At 43.7% G+C, this 13,630-nt stretch overlaps 1 protein-coding gene across 1 annotated transcript in view; it reads right to left on the bottom strand.

The window, feature by feature from the left end:
- Positions 1 to 989: 989 nt before the first annotated feature.
- The window catches only part of LOC141114011 (tyrosine-protein kinase Srms-like), a 64,122-nt gene continuing 51,481 nt past the window's right edge, over positions 990 to 13,630 (bottom strand). The window contains exons 4-8 of the mRNA XM_073607432.1: positions 10,479 to 10,620; positions 10,240 to 10,398; positions 9,537 to 9,718; positions 8,335 to 8,491; positions 990 to 1,970 (exon numbers count right to left, since the gene is read on the bottom strand). Of these exons, the coding sequence (XP_073463533.1) occupies positions 1,789 to 1,970; positions 8,335 to 8,491; positions 9,537 to 9,718; positions 10,240 to 10,398; positions 10,479 to 10,620 (822 nt within the window). The 3' untranslated portion in view covers positions 990 to 1,788. The remainder of the gene's footprint in view (positions 1,971 to 8,334; positions 8,492 to 9,536; positions 9,719 to 10,239; positions 10,399 to 10,478; positions 10,621 to 13,630) is intronic.

Below are 13,630 nucleotides of genomic sequence, written 5' to 3'. Positions count from 1 at the left end.
TCCTAGCTCAGCTGTGTGCTGTTTCTTCCGTCCTGGCCCCTCCCCTACGCGTGTTCGACACAGGGGGTCACGTGTCTTCATCAGGGGGGATATTCCCCCTGATGAAGACACGTGACCCCCTGTGTCGAACACGCGTAGGGGAGGGGCCAGGACGGAAGAAACAGCACACAGCTGAGCTAGGAGAAACACATACCCTGCGGCATACAAACTAGCGGTTTTACACAGCGTTTTATTGTCTGGTGCACAGCAGCACCAGGAGAATGTGAGTACCCCTCTGTGGGAAGTGGTTTTATATCTTAATAAAATAGTGTTTGATAGTATTACACTATGTGGTCTCTCTTCATTTCATGATTGGATGTCTGTGGAGCCCTTTCAACCCAGAGTGAGTGGAGATCGCATCTGACATACCTTGCAGAGCCCAATGAGTGGCTACCAAGCGTGATTTGACATAGCTAGCTACTGTGTCACACGCTTTGAGGTGAGCGCAATCACTTTGGGGGGTTACCAGAATACACCAAGGTTGTTTGCAACACTCGAATTCATTGCACTGGATGTTTTGGATTTTGCTGGACACAGATGCACATTTGATTTGGACATTTTATGGACACTATAGTTTGGAGATCACTAAGCGCAGATTATATTGATAGCGTTTAAGACGCACTGAGCACTTTTATGCTATTTGATTTTTTTCTGCATGCTTCACTACATGCGAGATATTGCATGTTGTCTAAATACATCATTGGATTAAGTTTGCTTTGGCGTTATTGTATATGCACATTGCACTTTGATTGTTTGATATGGATGCACAATGTAGAAATTAATGCGCACACTATACATAGGAAGTTCTTATGTGGAAAATTGTATTAATTTACGGTATTTGTCATTTATTTTTATTTATTAGTGATTTTTGATACCAGTTATAATAGATTATCAAGCGCAGCGCAAACATCTCTTTTCTACACTTTTTGCACGATTATGAATGCGTGAACTGAGTTTGCTGCTAGATATATTTACATATATATATATATATATATATATATATATATATATATATATATATATATATATATATTTTTTTTTTATATATTTTACTTTCTGATCTTCACGTTTTATGCACATTGAGCATTGGATTATTGTGGCTCGCAAGATTTTTCCTTATTTTGTTCTATCAATAATATCTAATTTGACACGTCTCATTATGATAAATCTAAAATCAAGACAGTTTTATGCCCATAATTGAACAAAGCTATAGACAAGTTTTAAGGTCCGCCCTTCCGCCAGTTTGAAAATTGTCACTGTCCCGCCAGCGTAAGAGACAATCTTGAAGTACGGTCTAGTCAGATACAAGTTTGTTCAGTGGAGGATGCTATAATTTGTTGTCCTGGTAAAAAGTTTGTCAGTGGGCAGCAAAATAACTTTATAATACCTCTTAAAAAAAGTACACTCTACTTTGTTGTTCACCAATGGAGAATCACACTGATGCCGCGTACACACGGCCGGACTTTACGGCATACTTGGTCCGGCGGACCGGAGTCCGTCGGACAATTCGAGTGTGGGCTCCAGCTGACTTTTTTTTCCCAAAAGTTCGACGGACCTAGAAATGAAACATGTTTCAAATCTTTCCGACGGACTCGAGTCCGGTCAAAGTCCGCCACGTCATCACGTACGAATCCGTCGGACTTTGGTTGATCGTGTGTAGGCAAGTCCGTTCATTCGGAAAGTCCGTCGGAAAGTCCGTCAAAGTGTGTACGCGGCATAACTGGTCAAATTTTTTCAAAGTCCAGTTTGTCATCGAACAGTCCTCTCAATGCCCGTTAGTGTTTCCACCAGTTCCTGGAAGCTGGGCCTTTCCTGAGGCTTGTCCTTCCAGCAAAGCAGCATCAAATTGTACATTTCCGGTTTGCAGTTCACCGGCTGAGGAAGTCTGTATCCATTGGAGACTTTTATGTAGACATCCTGGTTTTTCCACCCTGGTGAGAAGAGAGACAAGTCAGTCTGATCCATGACTCATAAAAGGCTAAAGAGGAACCTTTTTGCTCTACAAAGACCACATAACATTACAGTATATAGAATGCCCAAACTTTTTTATATAGAGTAGGGAAGGGTTTGAACCTGTGGCAGGCTTCTTGTTCAATATATTTATTAAAAGACATGAGAAAATAACAGCAGTGTCACAGCTGGTACATGTAAAAGTCAAAATTGGGTTTGTACCCACTTCAAAGATAGTATCACAACAACATGAAGTACATAATAAGGTCACAGAAATTGGATTGGTAACAACCAAGAAAAAGGCAAAAGGTAAAAAGGGACTGCGAACATAGAGCTATATGTTGCTTTGGGCTACAGGCGCCCTAAGATCAGCCAATCCTATGAATCCAAGGTGCAAAAGACACCAAAAACAAGTTACATACTTTTGAGGGAAAAGAAGAGAAAATACAAGGAAAACAAGATAAATTAATAGAAAGAAAAGAAGATAAGGGAAACAGAGGTCACTGCATACATCGGGAAGGGGTACCATTCAGAAGACCAGTGGGCCCCAGGATAGTCATGGTTCCAAAAGGGAAGAGTCAAAACCGAGTGCCTTGAAAAAGTATTCATACCCCTTGACATTTTTCACATTTTGTCATGTTACAGCCAAAAACGTAAATGTATTTTATTGGGATTTTATGTGATAGACCAACACAAAGTGGCACATAAAATTGTGAAGTGGAAGAAAAATGATAAATGGTTTTCAAAATGTTTTACAGAGAAATATCTGAAAACTGTGGCATGCACTTGTATTCAGCCCCCTTTACGCTGATATCCCTAACTAAATCTAGTGGAACCAATTGCCTTCAGAAGACATCTAATTAGTAAATAGAGTCCACCTGTGTGTAATTTAATCTCAGTATAAATACAGCTGTTCTGTGAAGCCCTCAGAGGTTTGTTAGAGAACCTTAATAAACAAGCAGCATCATGAAGGAACACACCAAACAGGTCAGGGATAAAGTTGTGGAGAAGTTTAAAGCAGGGTTAGGTTATAAAAAATTATTCCAAGCTTTGAACATTTCACGGAGCACTGTTCAATCCATCATCCGAAAATGTAAAGAGTATGGCACAACTGCAAACCTACCAAGACATGGCGGTCCACCTAAACTGACAGGCCGGGCAAGGAGAGCATTAATCAGAGAAGCAGCCAAGAGGCCCATGGTAACTCTGGAGGAGCTGCAGAGATCCACAGCTCAGGTGGGAGAATCTGTCCACAGGACAACTATTAGTCGTGCTCTCCACAAATCTGACTTTTATGGAAGAGTGGCAAGAAGAAAGCCATTACTGAAAGAGAGCCATAAGAAGTCCTGTTTACAGTTTGCGAGAAGCTATGTGGCGGACACAGCAAACATGTGGAAGAAGAGGCTCTAGTCAGATGAGGGCAAAATTGAACTTTTTGGCCTAAAAGCAAAACGCTATGGAAAACTAACACTGCACATCACCCTGAACACACTATCCCCACTGTGAAACATGGTGGTGGCAGCATCATGTTGTGGGGATGCTTTTCTTAGGCAGGGACAGGGCAAATATAGGGCAATCTTAGAAGAAAACCTATTATGCCCCGTACACACGATCAGACTTTCCGACAACAAAACCGTGGATTTTTGTTCGAAGGATGTTGGCTGCAACTTGTCTTGCATACACACGGTCACACAAATGTTGGCCAACAATTACGAACGTAGTGACGTACAAGATGTACGCGATATCTCCATTACGAAAGGCTAGTTTTACAAGAACGAGCACTTCCGGCTCGCACTTGATTCCTGAGCATGTGTTGATGTTTGTCCGACGGATTTGTGTACACACGGTCGGAAAGTCTGACATTTGTCGGCAGAAAATTTGAGAACCTGCTAGCCAACATTTGTTGGCGGAAAGTCCGACAACAAATGTTCGATGGAGCATACACACGATCGGACTTTCCGCCAACAAGCTCACATCCGACATTTGTTGTCAGAAAATCTGATTGTGTGTACACGACATTAGAGTCTGCAAAAGACTTGAGACTGGGGCGGAGGTTCACCTTCCAGCAGGACAACGACCCTAAACATACAGCCAGAGCTACAATGGAATGGTTTATATCAAAGCATATTCATGTGTTAGAATGGTCCAGTCAAAGTCCAGACCTAAATCCAATTGGGAATCTGTAGCAAAACTTGAAAATTGCTGTTCACAGACGCTCTCCATCCATTCTGACAGAGCTTGAGCTATTTTGCATAAAAGAATGGGCAAAAATGTCCCTCTCTAGATGTACAAAGCTGGTAGAGACATCCCCAAAAAGACTTGCAGCTGTAATTGCAGATAAAGGAGGTTCTACAAAGTATTGACTCAGGGGGGGCTGAATACAAATGTACCCCACACTTTTCACATATTTATTTGTAAAAAAATTTGAAAAACATTTATCACATTCCTTCCACTTCACAATTATGTGGCACTTTGTGTTGGTCTATCACATAAAACCCCAATAAAATACATTTCCGTTTTTGGTTGTAACATGACAACATTTCAAGGGGTATGAATACTTTTTCAAGGCACTGGAAATTATTATCAACCCAAGGTTGCTAGACCTTTAGGTGTTTTGAGACTTATATCTAGTAAGGTTGCCTCAATCTTACTGTGGATCATTGCCTGTGTAATGCGGTTTTTCATCTCTGTTATACACAGAGGCGGGGTCTTCCAGGCCCATACAATAGTTTGTCACTGTCTTTATTTGCTCTCATGGTCATTGTCACCAGGACAAAAAGTGGGGGAAAATCCAACATATTGAGATGTCACCAGAACAGAGTGGAAATCTTTCAACTGGTTCAAAATATGGTGACAGCTGTCCAAGAGGGGGTTTCCTTTACTTTGGAGAGATTTATTCTCATTTCTTGTAAAGGAAATCTCCCCAATAGGGACAGAGATGACCTAATAATCTTGACAGGGGTTTTACCCATTCCCAACTCTGTACAAAACTAAACAAAGTTTTAGCTGTAGCTATTTAGCTACTTAAATGTCCTATGGTCTTTAGATATACTTAACTTTATACATAGCCCACAAAAAAAAAAGCCATTGGTGGGGTTCGTACACCACTTATGGTTTTAATAGACATTGGGGGTTATTTACGAAAGGCAAATCCACTTTCCACTGCAAGCGCACTTTTAAGTGCAGTCGCTCTAAATCTAAGGGGTAGATCTGAAATGAGGGGAAGCTCAGCTGATTTTATCATTCAATCATGTGCAAGCTAAAATGCAGTTTTTTTTATTTTCCTTGCATGTCCCCCTCGGTTCTACAGTGGCTTTACTTCCATGTGCACATGCAGTGCAAAGTGGATTTGCCTTCAGTAAATAACCCCCATTATGCTACTTCAGGCTAAATTGGATAATAGTCTTTAGGAAGTACCCACAGAGACCTCCATGTGACTCTTCTTGGGAGAAAGTGTGATTGGACCTGGCCTGGTTGCTATTGTCCCCCCCCCCCCCCCAAAAAAAAAATGGCAGCACATTGTATTTCACCCCAGTTCTGTAGGCATGAACATGAATGCTTAGCTGGTGTGAACATACTGTATGTTTATTTTCCCACAATCTATCAGAGGTGCCTACGTTTGGATGGAGTATCAGCAACTTGCAGTGCCCTTCTAAGTTCCCTATAGTGGCTCATCCTGCACCTATAAATTCTGAACCAGGAATACATGTTAAGATAGCATGATGCCAAAGGAGCTTTTCCTATCTTCTCTGTAGCAGTCAGTATGATGTAATGTGGATGGTGAGCATACATTCTATATATATCAAATGCAAGGATTGTGTGGATAGGCACCAACGTCCTTAAAGTCAGTGGACACAAGAACAATTTCTTCTAATTGTGGGGCTTTCACTGTGCCAAAAAAAGTACCAAATTTACCAATATGCTCTACTGTTAAAAATCTACTTTTATTCTAAAAAAATAACACAAATTCAGTTTGGATGCATTTCCTGAGTATTAACCCCCACTTCCTCAGGTTCTGTGAAACTCAAGTTAAATAGAGAGTTAGTCCCAGACTGTATTCATAGGACCTGTGGACCACCAGCCACACCAAACCTCCCCTTGGGAGGTCAGCTCTGGAACTCCCATGTTTTTCTAAAGACCTATCCATCTTTGTGAACTACTACGAAGGATGCCATATCATAGTCAACCGAACATCTACCTACTGGGACCATCTACGCTTCTCATCCAGAACCAGAAACCACCACGTTTTCTGGAACCCATTTTCGGCTTTGCTCCTGTTGGTAGAGAGGGGACGCCCCGGCCCGGGAGAGGCTCTACCTTTGCCTCCAACACTTCACCACTTCGCCCTGGGTGGCATTAAGCTCCATTGATTCTATGCTTATGGCAGTAGAATCCAACTTCTCTGGTAAGGGTATTTTATCTACTCGCTTAAATTGATGATATACCAGCTGAAGGTTGAGAAGCAGACAGAATTGATATACGGATTATCCATTCTCATTGTGGACTTTTTTGCTCCTTTGGATTACACATTTGCTTCTTCTGGGACATTACGTCTATATGCACTTTGAATCCTATTTATTATTAATATTTTTTGTGTGTTTCTAGCGCTACAGTTTATTCTTACATCTGTTTTTCCTTTTTGTCATATGGTTTTGTGGCAGCTGTTTTTTCCTTTTTTTTGGGTAGCGCATTCATCATCTCCTTTTACAATGGCTTATCATCTCCTTTCCTATTTCTGTACCCCAGGTATCCTCCACAATGGTCAGGAGAGGGAAAAAACATGGCAGGAAGGAGGGAGAAAAAAGGGGGACGGGGAAGGTAAAAAAGGAGGACAAGAAGCCAAAGGCAGGGAAAGAGGAATTAAGAAAATCCCTCCAACTGCCCTCCACCTATTCTGGTAGCTTCCAGCACAAATGTCCCATTGTCAAAGAGTGGCCTATGATTCCAGTCCTGGACTAACTCTCTATTTAACTTGAGTTTCATAGAATCTGAGGAAGTGGTGGTCAGTACCCACGAAACGCATCGTAATCATTGCATTTTTTCTTTCTCCGGTCTGGACCCCAATTTCTATCTGGGACCCCACCTGCTGAATTAAAGGGGATACATAATGGTTGACTGTGAAACACATGGAAATTAGTTTTATGTATAATGTATATTACTTGTGAAATGTATGGTATTAAAGTGACTGTAAACGATCACCTTGTAAAACAACTAATTCAGTTTAAAATAGGAATGAAAGGTAAAACATGTGTGTATAGATCTATCAAAAAACATTACAAATACATTTTTTCCCTTTTTTATAAGTGATCACATTCCCTCTGTTCTCAGCTGCATGGGAACTGGGGGAGGAGGAGAAACAACAGTAAACTGAGCTTACCAGTGAATGGCTGTGCAGCAGGGGCATATTAGTACCAGTCTGATCATTGGAGGAGAGCATACTGAGTTCCCAGCATAGCTGGAGAACTGACCACGGTGTGCTCTCCTGCTTAGTGTGGTCAGTTTTTAATAGAAACGCAAGGGGACTAGCAGGATCACCAGTGATTTCACACAAAAGAAGCAATACAAAGAGAACAGGATACTTTCTCTTACAAGTACATGGTACAGCAGCCACATATCAGGAATATGAAATGTTGGGATAACAAACGCTTTAAGTCCAAATTTAATTTGTTTCAATTACTTTCAAATAAAATAACTTTTTTTAACAGCAGAGTATAATTTGGTACAAATGTTGGCACCTTAAAAGCACCATAATTCAAATAAATTGTTCTGGTGAGCATACATTGTTGAGGGTGTCAAATGTTGGACTAAATATAGCTGCTCTTATTTTGGGAAGCGCTCTTTGGCTGTATTAAGTAATGACATCAGCTCCTCTAAAAAGATTCTATGCTTTTTATTCAAACCAGGGTCTTCCTCTAAATGACCACAACTCAAATGAAGCTATAGGCTCATCCCATGCCCATTTTACTGGTTCCTCAGGAGTAGGTGGTGGGCAGGGAGCCAAAGAGTTAGAAAGGGGTGCCTGAGAATACTCAGTCCCGAAAAGGAAATAGGAGCTCTTCATTACATTAATTGTAGTTTTAAGTAGACAACAAGTTGTTGAACCAGCCTATGTCCTTTTCTGCATTTTAGAATTCTGATTGTGAGACTTCTCTTCTATGATCCTGACTATTGTCCCACCAAGAGGATCTTCTGCACTGCCTGGCCTCCTATGGATCATGGTGCCACTTCTTGTCCAGTAATTGACTGCTTTTAGTTCCCCGATGGAGTGGATAGGAGGAAGAATTCCCCTCCTTTAGGGTAATGGAAATATATTTCATCCAGGTTTTGTTTCTCAGAGCTGCTCACCTTTGTATGGCGTTTCGCCGTATGTGTACACTTCATAAACCAAGACCCCAAAGGACCAAACATCAGACTTGGTAGAATATTTACAGTGGGAAAGAGCCTCCGGAGCTGTCCATCTTATTGGAATGGTTCGATTGTTTTCTGGAGAGTACATATCATCCTGAAAATACAATAAGAATATCAGGGACATTACTAGGTTCCTAAAAAAGCTTTGGGACACCCCACCTCAGGCTTTATTTATCATAATGGCATCTGAGGGCTGGTGCCCAGGGTGGTAGGATTTAATGGGTCAGTATCAGGCCTTAAATATACAAATCATATTTTCTTCCTTGCCTCCTTTGGACATTTGCATTTACATTTAAAGTGAAACTGTAGGGAGAAATAGATGCTAATAGGAGTCATAAGATTCTTTATAGTTCAAGAAGCATGGGAACCATCTCTTGTTTGGGAGTCTATTCTGCTGAAAATTAGTTCTTCATATAAACCAGACCCCATGCTACCTCCAATAATAACATTACACAAGGGGTGGAGCTTGTACAAAAGAATGTCCTCATTCTATTAAGCGTACAATGCTTCCCTTCCCCGAATCCCACCCAGGGTGAACATTTTCAGCAGTCACATGGTCCTTTCCTGTCACTGTATTTTTTTTCTTCCAATGTCCTGGAGGCCCTCTACCCTAACCCCCCCCCCCCCAAGAGTTGCTGAATAATGGAGGCTGCCATTGATGACCTAATTTTTTGAGAATACTAGTTCCCTTGCTGTTATGTGGACACTAAAGCAGGTCGTGCCACTTTCTTTCCTGCAACCACAGGTCGCAGGAAAGAAAAGCGCTCAATTTCCCTATAAACACAGTCAGTTAGGGATGCCACCTCACACTGTTAAAATTGAACACATATTAATTACACAGGTTCTGTGGCTGATTAAGGTGGTAATTAAACTCACTTGGTGCTTTATCTGCATGAAATTAGCCTCAGAACCTGTGTAATTCATATGTGTTCAGGTTTAAAGGTATGAGGTGGCAACCCTACAGTCAGTGTTGATGGGGGAATCCCTCCTGTGGAACTTTTGTTTTCTCCTGGTGGGAAGTCACGGGAGCCATCAAGAGGCCACCAGTGACAGCTCCGTCTCTCATGACAGAGTCACTTTAAAAGTGACTAAACTGTACTGTATGTGACATTGTGACAAGACAGCAGATTATATCAAACCTTCAGCAAGCGAGCCAGTCCAAAGTCAGCTATCTTACAAATGAGCTTATCCCCGACCAGAATGTTCCGTGTGGCCAGGTCCCTATGGACCACATGTTTCTTCTCCAGGTACTCCATTCCATCTGCAACCTGGGAGATTATGTTTATAAAATCAGAATTTCTCAGGCGCTTCCCTTCTACACCTGTTGAGAGACATATGACTATGGTCAGACACAATAATGACTGCCATAAAGAACATCACATTTGATCTGGTTGGATGGAGGCAGTGTGATCTGTTATAGGAGTGTTACATTGTAATCAGAATCCGTAAGATGCCCACTATTATCTTCCTAGGCAAAACAAACCTCTCCATTGCCCTGTGTTAGACTGCTTTCAGTTTGCTACTGAGCTCCTGGCATCCTTGTCCAATAAGAACACCTTGTTGGCCAATGAGGACACTGCCATTATTGGTGCTAATCTCTCGGCAGGGGTCAGGGCTTAGACCTGAACTGAAGAGCTCACTAGCAATCTAAACATAATCTTTAGTGGGGTACTGAAGAGCATTTACAGGAAAAGGAAGGGCTATGAAATTTTAGATGTTCATAATGGATAACAGGTTTACTTTAAAGGGGGGTTATGTTTCGTCTCATAAGCCCCTTGCTTCTGTATTCCCTGCTTCTGCAGTTTTCAGATCATGGATATCATATTTTGACTTTTGGTTGACCTTTAAGATAATCTTGGAGGTTTCCCTTGGTCATGAGTTCGGTGACAATGTAGACTGGCTCTCCGATGGAACACACAGCCAGGAGACGGATGAGGTTCCGGTGACACAGCGACTTGAGCGCGTCTATCTCCTTCTCCATGTCACTTCTGTTCAGGTCCTCTGCAAGAGCCCAAAATCCACATTTAGAGGAATCTACTCACACCTTTCCTCTGGAAATCCCCAAATCTGTTGTTACAAACCTTGTTTGAAGGTCTTGATGGCAACTCTCTCCTCTCCATTCCAGAGGCCTTCATAGACTTCTCCGAAGAACCCCTGTCCCAGCTTTCTTTCAAGTGTAAACTCTGACCTTGGCCTTTCCCAGTTGTCCACTAGAGACAAGACCTAAAAGATAGCAGTGCTTAAAAGGTCGGTCCACCCAAATTGCATATCACACTTTTACACAAATAATGATGGGTTGATCCACCTACTGATTTTCTGTAGCTTTTGTGGAGCCCAGCACAGATTTCAGAACCTGGCTCCCACCATCCTTCACTGAGGGGGTCTGCACTGTAGGAGGGGGTCTGCACTGATGGAGGGGGGTCTGCTGAGGGCGTCTGCACTGATGGAGGGGGTCTGCACTGATGGAGGGGGGTCTGCTCTGAGGGGGTCTGCACTGATGGAGGGGGGTCTGCTCTGAGGGGGTCTGCACTCATGGATGGGGGTCTGCTCTGAGGGGGTCTGCACTGATGGAGGGGGGTCTGCTCTGAGGGGGTCTGCACTGATGGAGGGGGGTCTGCACTGATGGAGGGGGGGTCTGCACTGAGGGGGTCTGCATTGATGGAGGGGGGTCTGCACTGAGGGGGTATGCATTGATGGAGGGGGGTCTGCACTGAGGGGGTCTGCACTGATGGAGGGCGGTCTGCTCTGAGGGGGTCTGCACTGATGGAGGGGGGTCTGCACTGATGGAGGGGGGTCTGCACTGAGGGGGGGTCTGCACTGAGGGGATCTGCACTGACGGAGGGGGGTCTGCACTGAGGGGGTCTGCACTGAGGGGGTCTATACTGACTCTGCTGGGGGCACCTGATGCGAGGATGGACTCTGCTGGGGGCACCTGATGCAAGGAGGGACTCTGCCGGGGGCACCTGATACGAGGACAGACTCTGTCGGGAGCACCTGATACGAGGACAGACTCTGCTGGGGACACCTGATGCAGGACAGACTCTGCTGGGGACACCTGATGCAAGGACAGACTCTGCTGGGGACACCTGATGCAAGGATGGACTGCTGGTGGCAGGCGACATGGCTAGGGACACGCTCAGGGATCCCACTGATTCGGCATTATGTTGAGTTGAATGATTTAATTTTATATTACAATGTAATAATAGAAATAATGCGCTTCAATCATCCTGACACCATAACAATCATGGTGCCGGGATGATTGAAGCGCTAACACCAGGTGTTTGGAGTATCTTTATCTGCTGATTGTTAAACTTTCTAGAATACACATATTTCTATTGTTGTGTAGGATCTGGGGCTGCTGTCCCTCCATTCCTCTCTCCCGCTTTCCCTCTCCATCCCTCATTCATCTCAGACTCTAACCACACCCCCTTTGAGCCACGCCCATTTTTTGCTGCAGTTTTATTTTTTATTGCTAAATGCATGCCCCGCCCCCTAATTATTATACGGCCCCGCCTACAGCCAAAAAAGTGTCCCACATATTTTTTTTGCAATGTTGGCAACTATGGTCCCATATAAAACCGAGAGGGGAAGCAGAGTCCCGTCAAGAAAAAGAGAGCAAAGAAGAAGGAAACAAACTTAGAAAGAGAAGGTAAGGCCGAGACAGGAAAAGGGAAGAACTAACCTTTTCAAATTGTATATACTGGTTCCTGAATAACAATCACTTTCAGATAATGAACAAGAGATCAGTTATATAATTTTGAAGAAATGGCATGTTCACAAAGGAAGTCATTTTACATTAATCACAATGTTAAACATGAAAAAAAAAACTGTATTTGAAGAGCGATTTGTGCACACCTTTGATCAATACTCATGTGTTACACACACCCTCACCCCGGGCTTTGTCACATGCTGATAATGGCCATGATAGAAGTTAGAGGTGTGACACAGATCAGTCCATATGAGCCCCACTGTACTGCCTGAGGAGAGACTACAGTAGATACATAGGGGAACACCACCAGCTTAAAAAGGACCTGTCATCCTACATATGTCAGTAGGTCAGAAAATGTCTAATGCCCCGTACACACGATCGGAAATTCCACCAGCAAAAGTCCCATGTGAGCTTTTGGTCGGAAATTCCGACCGTGTGTATGCTCCATCGGACTTTTGCTTGCGGAATTCCGGCCAGCAAAAGATTGAGAGCAGGTTCTCTCATTTTCGGTCGAAAAAAGTTCCGATCGGAAATTCAGATCGTCTGTACAAACTCCGACGTGCAAAATTCCTGCGCATGCTCGGAAACAATTCGACGCAGTGGCGTAGCGTGGGGGGTGCGGGGGGTGCCGTGGCCCCGGGCGCGACATTTAGGGGGGCACAATTTCGTGCCAGTAGTGTCACTACTGGCTGCCTCCTCCTAATTTCCTGTGTCCCCCGCGCTCCGCCGCCATGTCTAGTGTTTGGCGCCCTGTGATTGGGCGTATGGGGGTCATGTGCGGCGTGGGGCTGGCCTATCCGCGATCACAGTTGCTCCTGAAGTCTCGCCTCCGCACATGACCCCCATACGCCCAATCACAGTGCGCCGGGAAAAATGAATATGGCGGCCGGAGCGCAGGGGAGACGAGCACTGAAGAGTGTGAGCCGCCGGGGCAGCTGTCTTCTCCTCCTCCTATCCTCCAGACCGATGCAAGACAATAAGGTGAGAAATAGATAAACACGGGGGGGGGGGGGGGGAGAGACAGGCGCCGTATATGTAGTGTCAGTATAGGAAGACTAGGCAGGACAGTATAGTGTACAGTGTAGTGTAGTGTAGTGTAGTGGACAGTGTAGTATTGTGGTCAGTATAGTGTAGTGGACAGTGTAGTGTAGTGGACAGTGTAGTGTAGTGGACAGTGTAGTGTAGTGGACAGTGTAGTATTGTGGTTAGTATAGTGTCGTGGACAGTGTAGTGTAGTGGTCAGTATAGTGTAGTGGACAGTGTAGTATTGTGGTCAGTATAGTGTCGTGGACAGTGTAGTGTAGTGGTCAGTATAGTGTAGTGGACAGTGTAGTGTAGTGGACAGTGTAGTGTAGTGGACAGTGTAGTATTGTGGTTAGTATAGTGTAGTGGACAGTGTAGTATTGTGGTCAGTATAGTGGACAGTGTAGTATAGTGGTCAGTGTAGTATTGTGGTCAGTATAGTGTAGTGTAGTGGACAATGTAGTATAGTAGTCAGTGTAGTATTGTGGTCAGTATAGTGTA

Source organism: Aquarana catesbeiana, linkage group LG12 (genome assembly GCF_042186555.1).
Source record: "Aquarana catesbeiana isolate 2022-GZ linkage group LG12, ASM4218655v1, whole genome shotgun sequence".
Lineage (NCBI taxonomy): Eukaryota > Metazoa > Chordata > Amphibia > Anura > Ranidae > Aquarana > Aquarana catesbeiana.
This window is presented reverse-complemented; position numbering and strand designations above follow the sequence as displayed.